The sequence below is a fragment of the Echinops telfairi genome, unplaced genomic scaffold (assembly GCF_000313985.2).
Source record: "Echinops telfairi isolate 266 unplaced genomic scaffold, ASM31398v2 ScPeMD7_2291;HRSCAF=2852, whole genome shotgun sequence".
In the NCBI taxonomy this organism is placed as follows: domain Eukaryota; kingdom Metazoa; phylum Chordata; class Mammalia; order Afrosoricida; family Tenrecidae; genus Echinops; species Echinops telfairi.
The window spans coordinates 39,444,677-39,459,947 of NW_022106189.1; the positions used below are offsets into that span (position 1 = coordinate 39,444,677).

The following is a 15,271-nucleotide window of genomic DNA, read 5'->3' on the forward strand; positions in this document are numbered from 1 at the left end:
CGTAGCATCTTGTTTTAGATGAATGTTGTTTCTGCAGAGAGAGCCAGGCCGCGGCCAATGTACATGACAGACAGGACCTCAGTGTCTGGGCTGGGAAGCCCCCTGAGCATCAGTGAGTCCAAGTTCCTTCTTGTACCAACTGGCACGGGGACAATGCCAACATCACACAGCCAGCCAAAGAGAACAGCAGGCTGCCCCTCCCGCTCCCAGAGCCTAAGTATGCCAGGATGACTATTTTGACTTAAAATCAAACCCAAACTCACTGCCATCAAGTCATAGGGCCCCTAGAGGACTGGGTAGAACTGCCCCTGTGAGTTTCCAAGACTGTAACTTTCTGAGGGAACAGCGGCTCTCGCAGATGGCAGCCCAATGCGTAACGACTTCTCCACCAGGGCTCCCAGGATGACTTGGAACAGGGTTTAAAGGGGCGATTAGCATTTGGGGCTGGATGTGTTTGCTATGGGGCGATCCTAAGCACAGAGTCCTAAGTGGGGGCATTATGGGCTTTCACACACTAGCACATGAGGAATTGCTGAGCTCAGCTGCCAACTCAAAGGTTAGAAGTTCGAGTCCACCCAGGGCACCTTGGAAGAAAGGCCTGGTGATGTACTTCTGATGCCCAGCTCTGACACACGTGGGATCACCATGAATTAGAATCAAGGCGACTGGGACTTGTTCTGTGGCTGCCCTGTATGGTGTAGGAGGTGTAACAGCATCTTGAGCCGGTACTCCAGAGATGCCTGTAGCAACCTTTGTCCCAAGAGTGACCATCAAACTTGTCTTCAGACACTGACACGTTTTCTGGAACCACTTGCCTAGTACAAAGGGGGCAAAATCGTAGCTGCATAGGCCGGATTTGTGAAGCTAGACCAAGCCCCAAACCAAACCCATAGCCTTCGGGTCCATTCTGATGCACAGCAACTCCTCCTGTCGTGTTTCCAAGACTGTACACTTTTCAGGGAGCAGACAGCTTCATCGTTGCCTAAGGAGCTGCTGGTGGGCTTGAACTGCCGACCAGGCAGTTAGCAACGCAATGCCATTACTTGGTTCATCCTGCCTACTCCTCCTCAGAATTGTTAAAATTTGAGATATTCTATGTAAAACCCAGGCGTCTGGCTTCAGATGTACAGGTAGAAGCCCTAAAAACACCCAGGCTCACATTTCAACGTGGCAACGATGGGTGGACATTGAGTTGATGGTACCCACTACAGACTGGCCAGCTGCACTCCTGTTTGCCATGGTCCCCACCTCACTCTACCGGGCTCTACTCCCAGTGTTCCATCTTCCAGTGAGCAAAGGAAGCATGGGTTCACTTGGGCTTACTTACGATCTGTAGTCATCAGTCCCATGTTTTTCACCTCAATGATTCTCCCAAGCCCACAGCATCAATGCCTCTTTCCAGGTTTATAATTGGATGGTGTGTTAGTCCAGGTAGACTAGAGAAACAAATTCAGGGAGACTCATATGTGTCTAAGAAAGAGCTTTACATACAAGAGCAATTGAATATTGAGAAAACATCCCAGCCCAGTCCAGATCAAGTCCATAAGTCCGATGTTAGCTCATATGACCCATACCAATCTGTAAAGTCCTCTTCAGACTCATGAAACACATGCAATGACACTGAATGCAAGAAGATCACAGGCCAGTCGATGGGAAGTCTTGTGGATCCAGTGATGTGGTAAGCATCTCAGCGCTGGCAGGTGTCTCCATTTGACTTCTCCAGCTCCAGATGTCTGGCTTCATCAGCCTCTCTCATGTGTCTTCTTCCACAGGTATGTCTCACAGAGAGTGAACCAGGAGAGAGAGTGTCTCCTATCTCCCGAGAGTAATTGCAGAAGTGTCAAAAGATTCTTTTTCCCCATTTGAACTTCCTGCACATGCCTGTGATTGGTACCTGCATTTTACAGATCAGAGAACAGACTGGCTGAAGGGTTAGACAGTATGTCCACGGTTACCCAGCGGGAGAGGTCACAAAGAATTGGAATGTAGCCTGCCTGACCCCAGGGTCTGTCCACTCTGTATCTACATCACCCTGCCTGCCTCAGCCTCCTCCCCACCCCCAACATCATGTCCCCGTGTCCCCCTAGGACAAGGAGCCCCTTTAGGGCATGTGTCTGGCCTGTCACATCAAGGAAGCAGAGAGAGAATCCATGTCCATTCATTAACGGCAGTGGAAATATACTTGGAGCATTTGGCATGGTCCCTCGTGCAGATTTTCACCTCATGCCTGAAAATGAGATCTTAGGATTCCCATTTAATTCGGGCTTATGCTCTGCGTAACCTCTTGGAGTCTCAAAGGCTTACAGCTTGGAAGTGGGAGAAGACGGGATCTGAACAAATTCTGGAAGGTGGAGTGTGTTCCTCTTCCAGTTGGCTTAGGGATTGGTAAGGGTGAAGGGATTACCGTATATACTAGAGTATAAGCCATGCCGAATATCAGCCAGGGCACCTAGTTTTACCACAAAAACTGCATTAAAAATGTGCTGCAAAACAAGAGTGACACAGGAGTATATATGGTAGAAGGATAGAAAGGTGGATGGATTGGCTGGTGTGTAGATGGATGGATGGGTGGATGGATTCACATTGTTTAGAATGCTCTGCTAAGCTCTGAGAAGAGGAAGAGGCATACTGAACGGAATGAGGCAAAAAACAAGTGATCCAAACAGTGGTGAGGAGGTATGTATAGGAGGCCTGGTAGGGCTTGATGAAGGGTAATGTAACTGAGAGGAATTACTGAAACCCAAATGAAGGCTGAGCATGATAGTGGGACAAGAGGAAAGTAAAAGGAAACAGAGGAAAGAACCAGGAGGCAAAAGACACTTAAAGTGGTCTAAATAAAGTCATGTACATATGTAAATATATTTATATGTGATGATGTGGAAATAGATCTATATGCATATATGTATAGATTTAGTATTAAGGTAGCAGATGGACATTGGGCCTCCGCTAAAGTACTCGCTCAATGCAAGAACACTTTGTACTATTAAACTGGCATTCTATGATACTCACCTTCCCGACACAATTGCTGAAGACAAAGCGGGTGCATAATCAAATGTAGTGAAGAAGGCTGATGGAGCCCGGCTATCAAAAGATATAGCATCTAGGGTCTTAAAGACTTGAAGGTAAACAAGCAGCCATCTAGCTCAGAAGCAACAAAGCCCACATGGAAGAAGCACACCAGCCTGTGTGATCACAAGGTGTCGAAGGGATGAGGTAACAGGCATCAAAGAACAAAAAATCATATCCTTGTGAATGAGGGGGAGTGCGGAGTGGGAACCCAAAGCCCATTTGTAGACAACTGGACATCCCCTTACAGAAGGGTCGCGGGCAGGAGATGAGCCAGTCAGGGTACAGTGTAGCAACGATGAAACATATAACTTTCCTCTAGCTCCTAAATGCTTCCTTCCCCCCACCCCCACTATCATGATCCTAATTCAGCCTTACAAATCTGGCTAAACCAGAGGATGTACACTGGTACAGATAGGAACTAGAAACACAGGGAATCCAGGACGGATGATCCTTTCAGGACCAGTGGTGAGAGTGTGATACCAGGAGGGTGGAGGGAGGGTGGGGTGGAAAGGGGGAACTGATTACAGGGATCTACATATAACCTCCTCCCTGGGGGACGGACAACAGAAAAGTGGGTGAAGGGAGACGTCGGACAGTGTAAGATATGACAATATAATAATTTATAAATTATCAAGGGTTCTTGAGGGAGGGGGCAGCAGGGAGGGAGGGGGAAAAATGAGGAATTGATACCAGGGGCTTACATGGAGAGCAATCGTTTTGAGAATGATGAGGACAATGAACGTACAAATGTGCTTTACACAATTGATGTATGTATGGATTGTGATAAGAGTTGTATGCGCCCCCAATAAAATGATTAAAAATAAGTAAGTAAATAAGTAAATAAAAGGAATGAGGCAGGGGCAGGGTCCCTGTCCCTGAAGAGCTTGTCCAGATCTCCTGGAAGGAGAGCCTCTTAACCTCAGGACAGAGAAGGTCATGTGCATCCTTCTCATGTTGAATGTTTTCTGCTTGCACCAAGATTGTGGCATCTCACAGTCATTACTCTGAGGAGGTCCGGCCCGCTGGGTATGGCCAATGTAATAGTGGGGATGGGGATGCGGGCTAGGTGGGGGTAGACCAACAGCCCCCAGTGAAATTTGTTAGCTCAAATCAGAGACATCAGGGAAATAAGAGATTGGGTTGCTGGAAGGCTGTTTCTTCCTGATTTATAGTATGAGGCTCTCAGCTTGCAACGGGAAAAAATGGGAGGTGGGGACCCTCTTCTGGTTTCTCTTGGATGACCGTCTAAGGAGTACAAGCTTAGCTTGTTTCTAAACTTGAATGTTATGCCCCCCCTCCCATAACCATGCATCACAATGATCTACTTGCACTTTGGGGGAAAGCTAGCCCTTGGCAGCATTCAGAAGAAGCAGAGAGCATCATTGTATGTGGCCTAGTGCAAGAAATCATTCCGTTTAACACTAGGGGGGAAACCCTAGATAATATTCAAGGGGAAGTGGGTAAGAGAAATAACTCAGAAATTATCTTCTGGGAGGAAAGAGGCTTCAAAAACCTAACCCAACTACCTTGGTTTAAATACTCCCTCCATCCTCCACCCTTGGCCTGCTTTGTTTCTAAAACCATCAATAAGATGATCTCTCCACAGAGAACAGCTGGTTCTGGGGGAAAGAGCAAGAGCAGGTGAAATGTTTCTAATTCTACATATACACCATCACGTTAACAAACGGCTACATCGAGTTGTGCGGTCTTTCTACCAGCACCTTTCAGTTGGGGAAACAGAGTGGGGCTTCCTGTGGGCTTCCAGTCTGACAGGGCAGTTGGATTTCTAGGAAGGGAAGCAGCCAGCTGAAACAGCTCAGAGAAGAGGCGTCAGGAGGGCGGCATTGAACTGCAGGGTCTGTGCTCTGGGGCCAGGGTCATGGGGTTTTGTGCCTGTTGTTTGGGGGAGAAAGTTGACGAATGGGGGCTCCCTTCCATTCCCCATGTCTTGTTCATCTGTTCCAAGCCCTTGGTGTCCCCCGTGGCTGATACTGCTGTGCTTCCCAGTATTGTCTTTCTGCTTCCCCATCAATAACAAACTCTGGCTTAGACATTGCCGCTTAGCTAAGAAGAAGAACATTTCCCAGCTTCCTTTGCAGTAGGACGTGGCCGTGCAACCAAGTTCTGGTCAATTAGGGGAAGGCTGATGTATTGGAGGGATTCCAGAAGGCTCCATAAAAAAGAAGGATGTGCGTCTTTATGGCCCTCTCCCTTCTCCATTTGGAAGCAGGAGTGAAGGCTCGACTTCAATCAGGAGAGTGTGGCCAATCTCTCATCTGGATGAAGCCCAGAGCTGGAAGGAACATTGAGTCTGGGGGACAAGCAGGCATCGCCTTCCGTACCACTCTTGTATGTCTTCTACACTCCTTAAGCCGGGTCTTTGTTGGGATTGTCTGTGGTTTGTAGCACATTCAAATACCTTGTCATTATTCTCATAGTAATGTTTCCTCTGATCCTACAGGCAGCATCTTGGATTCTTCTTTTACAGAATTGTTGCTGGTGATCGATTACTTACAGTCCATGATTGGCCAAGGACTGTACCTGGAAGTGCTGACTCCCTAGCTCAGTGGTTCTCAACCTTCCTAATGCAGCAACCCTTTAATACAGTTCCTCATGTTGTGGTGACTCCCGACCATAAAATTATTTTTGTTGCTACTTCATCACTGTAATTTTGCTACTGTTATGAATCATCATGTAAGTATCTGATATGCAGGATGTATTAGGTGACCCCTGTGAAAGGGTTGTTTGAACCCCAAAGGGGTCGAGACCCACAGGTTGAGAACTGCTGCCCCAGCCCATCCAGCCTAGCCCACACACATACCTGGGGCAGGAGAATCCCAGACAAAGAACACAGGTGTTCTCAGAAGGAGGCCTGCATGTTGAATGGTTAGCTCCAAGGGGCTATGAGTTTGGCAGTTGAGATAGTTAATGTTTATTGTGCCAACCTGGTCGATAAACACATGTGGGGTTAATTGAAGGGTGGCAAGATAAATGGCTCAGTGAGCCTCGCCTTTCTAGTTCTTGGGTCTCTTGCTTTTTGATGGTCAGACCAGGGTGCAGCTGCCTTAGCCAGTCCCCTACTTCTTCTGGCAAGGCTGACTTCCTGCAAGACATCCCCAAGGAGAAGCTGCATGGATCTACCCCGATGCAGCCCTGGGTGCTGGAGCAGCCATGTGGAGACCTCTGCCAGCACTGAGATTATTACACATTCACTTATTCGGCTTTCCTCCTGCAGTCGACATCATTGTGTGTGTTTTGTGAGATGGAGGAGGACTTTGTGGATTGTTGTCAGATACGTGGGCTAATGTTGGACTTGTGGGCTTGGGCAGCACTGGGTTGGGATGTTTTCTTGACGTGCACCTACCCTTTATATAAAACTCGCTCTCATACATATGAGTTTCTGTGGCTTTGTTTCTCTAAAGTACCCAGACTAACACAGCAGTGTCTGTTATTGTGTTAGGGGTGTTGACTGTTCTGAATGAGGAGCCTTGGTGGCATAGTGGTTTCCTATTGGGTTGTTCACCAATATTTCATTGCGCTTGTACCTCTTTCCTACACACACACAGTGTCTGTGAACTTGTTTCTCTAGTCTACCCAGACTAACACAGAGACATATAGGCCAGAAGTATATTCTGCCATCTTCTGGATGGGTTTCACCCTTCTCCAGTACATCTATACAGCGATGCCGTGGTCATGGTCACTTGGAGTCAGACTTGACTCGATGGCAGTTAATGAGTGGTCTTGGCTGCACAAAGTGATAAGCACAACTCACATCATGGGATTGTTCAAACTCATTGCCATTGAGTTCATTCCATCTCATGGTGGCCCTACTGGACAAAATAGAACCACCCATGGGGTTTCTAAGGCTGTCAATCTTTACAGACACAGCAGAGCGCCGCATCTTTCTTTAAGAGCTGCCTGGCGGGTTTGGATCACTGACTTTCAGTTAGCAGTTGAGCACTTAACCACTGTACCACTGCTGCCAGGACTCTATCACTAAATTATAGGGAAAAAATGTTTAAATGGCAAATGCTGTATACATATATACATACATATGTATGTGTGTGTGTATATATATATATATATATATACATACATATATATACCTTTTTTTAACCACATTTAAAAAAAGAGCAATGCTGGCTTACTTATCACAACCATGTCCCATTACCTTTTAAATGTCATTAACACAAATTCTATATGAAATTTTAACACACACCTTTCAATATATGTCCCTGGATTTTGATAAGAACTTTCATTAGCCAGAATCTAATTGTTTAGTGTTGATCTTCTATATTTGTGTACTACCTCCGGATTTGTTTGATCATATTTTTTATGAATGATGGATATAGAAGCATATAAAACCAGAGCATAACAGCACAGTGGTGAAGAACCAACTTCCTGAAGTTGGTTCCCAAGTCAACCTCAATGCTGCCACCTACTCAGATATGACCTTAGGAGAGTTACTATTAAGTTTATACCTCTATGTTATATTGGTGTCCATGGCAAAGGATTAATTTGAATATTAAATAACTAAATGCATGTATGGCAACTTATCAGAGCCATGGTGGCATAGCGGTTCCGTGTGGGGCTGCGAACCACAAAGAAACCACTAGCTGCTCCATGGGAGAAAGACAGGGCTTTCTACTCCCTGAAGAAGTTATGGTTTCAGAAACCCACAGGGGAAGTCCTGCCCTGTCCTGTAGGGTCACTATAATAAAGTGACCACACATCCTGCTTTTGACAGGACAGTCCTGATTTTTAACAATTTTTCCTGCATTCCGCGGCATTTTTTAAAAGTCTCGATTTTTGGAAAGAATGCACGACAAGCTAGGGGGTACAGTTTTCGGCTGCCATGTGGCTATTTCGCCAGGGTATGAGTTTTACCAATGTTAAAATCTGGTCACCTTACACTACGAGTCAGAATCAACTTGATGGCAGCGAGTTTTCTTTTACAGAAACTTTCACCAATGATACTACAGAAACTGTGAAGGGGCTTCCTAAAGCTTATGGGAAAGCTCCATTGTCTTTTCATCCCATTTCCCATTAACGTTTTGAAGCCAGTCATACAATGGAAAAATAGATCAGGATTCTGGACACAGGTAATATATTTCTCTATAAAATTACCGACCCGTTCCAAGTTATCTAGAAACCCACTCCTAAAATCTTGCTAGGATCATTTTCCTTGTTTTCTTAACTCAATGCGCTCACCTCTGTTCTAAGACGGTCTTCTCAGATGGTTACTTGAAAGGTTCCTGAATTTGCCCCTTTCTCACACATATTACGTGTTTGGAAAATAATACAGCTGAGCTGCAATACTATAATTCAACAGCAGTGGCCGCTGTAGACATGTCCCACAATGTAAACTCCTTCTGAGATTCTGCGTGAGTCACTGTCCAATGGATCGATTTTGTAGTGAAAAACAGATTTATTGTGTCTATTTGGAGAGATACATAGTAGCATGGCTCTTGTAGCATTGCCCCCGAGAGGAGCTGAGCTGGGAATACTTAATCCAAAGAGTGGAATGTAGTGCTTAGAGGAAGGGATAGCAGCATAGATTGTGGTGTGCTTTCTCTGAGTTGTGATGACAAGAAACCGGTGATCAGCTGGGCTTTTAAATGGCCAGAGACTGCCGTGGAGAGCATTCGCATTCCCTCTGACACACGGTAAGGCAAATTTTCTCTGAAACACACTGTGTGCTGACTGTGAAACAGGTTTACCTTCGTCATGCGCCAGGGACACTCTCAGAACTAAGAGAAGGAAGGGGTCAGAGAATTTTAGAAGGCCAAGACAAGAGCAGAGAATAGACAGCATGTGCCACTAGGTTATTATTAATGAGAGGCAGAGCTGTTTGAACACATATCCCTCCCCCCTTCAAGTAAATACACCTAATACGTTATTAGGAGCATGGATTTTGGTATCAGTTTGGAATGATAAGGAACCGCTAATAAACTGTATGCCTCTGAGTACTAGAAGCAACTTAAGCCTCAATTTCTTCTTCTGTAAAGTTAAGTATAATAATGACCTCAGAAGGTTATTCTAGGAATCAAATAAGTCCAGTTACCTAAAATGTAACGAACAACCCCAAACCCATTGCCATCAGGTCGGTTCTGACTCTGAGACACTCCAGGACAGAGTACAATACCCCTCATTAAGTTCCCAATGCAGCAATCCTTATGAAAGGGTCCCTGGTGGTGCAGTGGTCAAGTACTCAGCTGCTGACCGAAAGGTGGGTGGTTCAAACCCACTAACTACTCAGAGACAAGGATGTGGTCAGCTGCTTCTGTCCTGACGACGACACCGTGGGAAATACTACCAGGCAGTTCTGAGTTGCAACTGACTCCTGGGTCCAGACAATTGATCTTTTGGGTCGGAACCCAACACTTACCCACCACACCACTGGGGCTCCTGTCTGGAACAGTACCAGAAAACCGAACACACTGCCATGGCATCCATGCCAATTCATAGCGACCCTAGGGAACAGGGGAGAGCTGCCCCTGTGTGTTTCTGGGCTGTAACTCTGTGGGAGCAGCAAGCCTCCTCTTTCTCCCGTGGAGTGGCTAGTGGTTTCCAACTGCTGACCTTGAGGTGAGCAGCCCAATAGGACACCACTACACCACCAAGACCCCTCATTCAGAACAGTCAACACCCCTAGCCCAGTAACAGACAGTGCACTTGTTATCACCGCCAAACTCATAGCCCCATGGAGCCAGCCATTCAACCTGCAGGCTTCCTGCTGAGAACCCCTGTGTTCTTTGCCTGGGATTCTCCTGGCCTAGGTATGCCTGTGGGCTAGGGAGTCAGCACTTCCAGGGACAGTCCTTGGCCAATCATGCATGAATGTTAGTAAATAAATACCTCTATTGCGCCCCAAACCTCAAGGGGGAGAACTCTGAGGCTTGTTGAATACTCTCTGTCAGGGGTATTGAACCCCACTTTCTTCCTGCGATAACCTGCTCTCTAAGGTACCTTGTATGGACTTGTCCTTCCTTGTCTTCCCAGCTGGAGCTTCCTGCGATCACCTTAGAAATAATCTGACCACACTATATTTCTTGTGTCAGGAGAGAGTCCCAATAAACCGTGCTATCATTAAGATGAAAAATTTGGAGAGTTGGGGTTTGCCCCCTCCCCCTCCTTGTCCTTCCTTCCAGCCACTGCCTCTGTTGAGGCTCCTCTCTCTTTTGGGCCTGTAGTCTAACTGTTCACATGTACTTCCAGTAACTGTATTGTCAAATCCATTATCGTGCTCCAAGAACAACCATGCCCCTCAGAAGCAAGGATGGCGGGACGCCGTCTCATGTTACACATGGTATCAGGAAGGGCCAGTCCCTGAAGAAGGACGTCATGCCTGGTAAAGGGGAGGGGCAGCGGGAAAAGGACAAGATGGATTGACCCAGCGACTGCAACAAGGGGCTCAAACAGAGCAATCGATATGATGCTGCTGCAGGAAACAAGGTGGCCATGAGTTGAAACGGACTAGACGGCACCCTAGAAAACAACATTGTCTCTAACCCATCTCCACTGACTCCACTGCCCACTTACTGCCAAGATTATCATCCTAGAATGCGGTTCTCATAAGATCACGCCACTGTGTGTGTGTGTGTGTTTGTGCGCGCGCGCGCGCGCGCGCGCGCAGGCCCAACAGATCTAGACATTAACTCTAGCTAGAGGTGGGAGGGTATGTTCCAGGCCAGGGAGACAGCAGGCTCCGAGATCCAGGGTAGGAGGGAGCATACGTCTTTTGAAAGCGAGAAAGCCAGGTGTCCATGGATCCACAGGGGAGAGGAGGAGAAGAGGCACTGTACCCTTCCCTGTGTCCCATTCAGGGACCACCACCCCCCCTCCCAGTGGGGTAGTGAGTGACCGGCTGGACTGTTCATCACAAGGTCAGCAATTTGAAACCACCAGCCACCCAGTACAGAGAAAGATGCAGCTGTCCGTTCTGCTAAAGACTTACAGCCTGGACCCACGTGGGGTGGGAGGGGGGCATTCCACCCTGTCCTGTACGGTCACTCAAGATGCATCAGAAGCCACTACAGGGAAGCGAGGCGGCCGGTGCTGTGTCTATTAACGATGACGGTGCCCTCCCTGCTCCTGGTGACTGGGCGCTACAAAGATAGGAGTCGTGCCTCGGTCACATTCCCACCAGCAGCCAGCACAACGCAGAGAAACCAAACGGAATGCACCCATTTTACGGACCAGGGAAGCGGACTTGCCAAGATCCCAAATGACGCAGCAACACGGATAAACACTACCTCTCAACCGCATCCTTTCCTTCAAGTTACCACAAGCCCCTCTCCCATTTTTTTTCTAGAAAAATGAAAAAATTACCGTGAGCCCCCCCCCCCCCCCCGTGGGCCAGTACTGATAACAAAACAAAGAACAGGTTGCCTTTGTGGGCGCGGGTGAGGTGTGCATGTGAGCGCAGTTGCTGAGAAGAGCGGGGGAGGGAAGGTCGTGCACTTTCCCTGGTCTGGAGGTCCTAGTAAGAACGGGGCGCGTTTCTGGAACTCCCTTAGGGCCTAGAGTAGTCACGGTGATTAGGAAGGAGGCATCCAAGGACGTCCTGGGTGCTGGCCCCTTAAAGAGCATCCTGACCCTGCTGGTGCGGAGTGACAGGACGCTGGGACGGGACTGGGCTGAGCCCTCTTGGGCCCTGCGGGGGAGTTATGTGCTGGAGGTGGAGAATCTCGTTCCCCTGTTTCCTGTCTGCCCTTCCAGCCCTGAGCGGCGGTTTGGGAAATAATCCAATTTCCCGGCTATCCCGCCGCCCCCGCACCTTGGCGGGGGAGGCGGGGGGGGGGGGTGGGGGGGGGTGGGGGGGGGGGGTGCGGAGAGGAGGCAACCTTGCCTCGGGAATGCTGCCTCCCGGCCCACACGTTCATCTCTGTCCATTTCAAGGCGCCGGAACTGCACCGTATAGAATCAAGTACTGCGCCCACGAGGCAGGGCAGTGCGCGCTTTCTGTCCACGAGTGTTGAGCAAGGCCAGATCGGCGGCTGCGATCCGAAGGCTGAGTGGGGACCTGTTCAGGGAGTGGAGCTGGGGCTCCGCGCGGTCCGGGGAGGGAGGCGGGGCGCGGGGGTGGAGCGGCGCGCGCGCAGCTCTTGCGAGGATTACGGCGGAGGCTGTGGACCGCGGCGCCGTTCGCTCGGGCTGCAGCCATTGCACAGCCGAGCATCCCACATTCAACAGGAGGAACCCGCGGGAGAGCAGCGCCGAGCCCCCCGCGTCGCAGCCGCCGCAGCCCGTGCGCCCCGCGCCCCGTGCCCCCGCGCCATGGCCAAGGAAGGCGAGGAGAAGGCGGAGGAGACGGAGCAGATGATCGAGAAAGAGGCAGGCAAGGAGCCGGCGGAAGGCGGCGGCGGCTCGCACCGCCTCGGGGACGCCCAGGAGATGCGCGCCGTGGTGCTGGCCGGCTTCGGGGGGCTCAACAAGCTTCGAGTCTCCCGGAAGACCATGCCCGAGCCGCAGGACGGCGAGCTCAAGATCCGCGTCAAAGCCTGGTCCAGTATCCTCGCCTTTCTCGCTCGCTCTCGGCGCGCTCCGTGCTCCTGGGTGGGGGGCGGGAGGGAGGGGAGAACCCAGGGAAGGTCGCTGCCCCAGGTGACGACGCCGCGGACGCTCCGAGGCCCGGCGTCCGTGGAGCTGCTTCAGGCCGCTCTCGGCGCCCTCCCCGGGGTCTCAGGGCCGCCCTGCTGCTAGTGTCCGGCCGCGGAGGATGCTGAAGGCCGGATGTAGGGGTGACCGGAGGAGACTGGGAGCGCTTGGGGGTGGGGAGTGGGCATGGCGATGCGGACGCCCAGCCTGGACGTCTGGAAGGCTGCGCCGCGGGGGGTCTAATGCCTGGTGGGACCGCTCAGCTACGGGCACCGGCACTTGATGATAAAGATGCTTTGAAATAACTTAAGAGTGGGCCAGCCGCCGTTTCTGGAGTTCTACCTGTGCGATCTTATTTAATACTTCCCAGAACCCCGTGAGTTAGGTACCCTCCCCGTCCCTGTTACCGGCAAGGGCACTGAGGATCAGAGAGAGCCAGGGATTTGCCCTAGAGCACTCAGCCTCTGCTCAGTGCCGTGGCTGGGATTCGATACTGGCATCCTTTTAATCTGTGTGCCTGCACTGGGCAAGTGCGTGCCAACCGCCCCCCCCCCTTTCCTGAACCCCTCCTTTCTTCTGGGGCTTGGGTACTGAGCATCAAAGCTTGCTGAAGAGCCCTCCCTCAGACTCCGGCCCTCATTCACATATTCTGTTATTTCTCAGGGAATGGGGCAGAGTTGATCAGTGCCCTTAGAATTAGCCCCTGTATTCCCCTCTCCCTGGGGACCTCTTCCGGGGACGCTGAGGTGACCCGAATTGTTTATGCTGGGTGCCCGCCCTATAGGATCATTTTCCTATCATTCGGGGGAAGGGGTCCACCCCGTGCAAGGGTGACAGGAGGGTAAAGTGTCCCCGCAGAGGTGATCTCTAAATTGCGTCCCACTCTCAATCCCAGCCCCTAAAAGCCATCCCTGAACTGCCCCTCCCCCAGTGTATTCATGAATACATTGGTAGCTGAGTCTCTTCAGAAAAGCCCCGACCCCCCACCTTTCCCCTGTGGCTTCAGTCAGGGGGCCTTCGGTTCCTGGCCATCCTGTATTAGGCTGGTGCCCCCTTGAACTTGCACCCAGGGTTAAGTGCCCCCTCAGCCCCCAGACACCCTTCCCTGTTGTGGGAAGGACGCTGGTGTGCCCCTCCACTTGGAGCCAGGGCAGCACCATGCTAGAAGCAACCCGGTTGTCTATTCCAGCTGCAGTGCCCAAGTGAAAGGCACCTGTGTCGCCATGGTGATTGGCTAAAGCCCCCAACAGACACTGATCCCTAAGGCGCAGCCGGCTTCCAGAATCTGGGACCTGAGCCCGGAACTTGGGACCTCAGAGGCACAGGTGGTTCCTCCTCATCGGATGCCCTGAGAGCAGATGCAGGTGTCCAGGTGGAGTCTCCTCTGTTGCAGCCTGGTGGGTTGGGCCCTCACCAGTCTGCTGGGTGCCCCCAGGGCACTTGGGGTCAGGGAAGAGTTCCTTGTCAGCGGGGATCCTAAACCAGTTCTATTTCGTTTACTCTTGCCTAGCTGGCTAGGTGGCTTAATTATAAATACACCTTCGATAGGTAAATCCCTAGTATCCAGCACAGTACGTGACGCATAGTAAATGACTAGATTGAGGAGGGATGATTGTGGGGCGGGGTGGGTGGGGGTTTACGTCTCGGATTTTTCCTTGCACACTGGGGAAAGAGCTTCCTGTCTGAAAACATTAGAGACTAAACTCTCCCTCCTTAAGCTGTCCCTTAACATGTGCTTCTGGCCTTCCATTCCTGTACCTCTGTGTTACAGAGAGCTAGGGAGGAGATGGACCAGGGGCTTCCAGAAGTTGGTGGGAAAGTGCCCCACAGACTGTGGGAAACCCCACCATGCATACACACTCGTCCATCCACATGAAGGACTGGGTGTGGGACTTGTGTGTCACGGTGGTTATTCAGTCAGAGCGCGAACACAGTGATCGTGAAAAGTTAACCTGCATTGTAAATAGGCCTCTGCTCCCTGGCTTTATGCTAACGGTGTAAATTCTGAGCGTAATGAAAGCATTTTTGAAATAAGAAATGGCAGGCTGGAGACCGGGAGATTGATTTCCAAAGCCAGACACACAAACCCGCTCTTCGACGGAGCTGTGTGTATGTGTACACACACACACACACACACACACACACACACACACACACACACACCACTGCAGATGCCCTTCCCCCATCGCTCGGAAAGCAGGGGTGAGAGTAGGGTGGGGTGACATTTGGGATACATAGAGTGGCACAAAGAGCCCAAATTGGTTTTCGTTTTGCCAAGCTGGAAGACCGTGGGGAAGCTTTTGAAGAGGCTGGCAAAGATTACCCCCCAGGCTTTCCTCCTCCACGAGGCTGAGACTGGTTGGCCAAAGATGCCCATTGACTAAGTTCTAGCCTTTGGAACCAGGATGACTCATTCTCTATTGTATGAGCCCGTTGATGGTCTCCTGGCTGAAGGCCCCCTTTTATCGACTCTCCGTTGTTAATGGAAACCTTTTATCATCAGATGGGATACATTTTGTTGTTGAGAAAGCACAGTGCATCTGCATGGGCGTTCCTCAGACCCAGCAAGGAGGGGAAGTGTGTGTGTCCCCTCAGCTGCACC

At 50.3% G+C, this 15,271-nt stretch overlaps 1 protein-coding gene across 1 annotated transcript in view; it reads left to right on the plus strand.

Moving 5' to 3' along the window:
* The first annotated feature begins 12,277 nt into the window (after window positions 1–12,277).
* VAT1L (vesicle amine transport 1 like) overlaps window positions 12,278–15,271 on the plus strand; it is a 154,640-nt gene continuing 151,646 nt past the window's right edge. Inside the window, exon 1 of the mRNA XM_004704534.2 lies at window positions 12,278–12,575. Within this exon, the coding sequence (XP_004704591.1) occupies window positions 12,349–12,575 (227 nt within the window). The 5' untranslated portion in view covers window positions 12,278–12,348. The remainder of the gene's footprint in view (window positions 12,576–15,271) is intronic.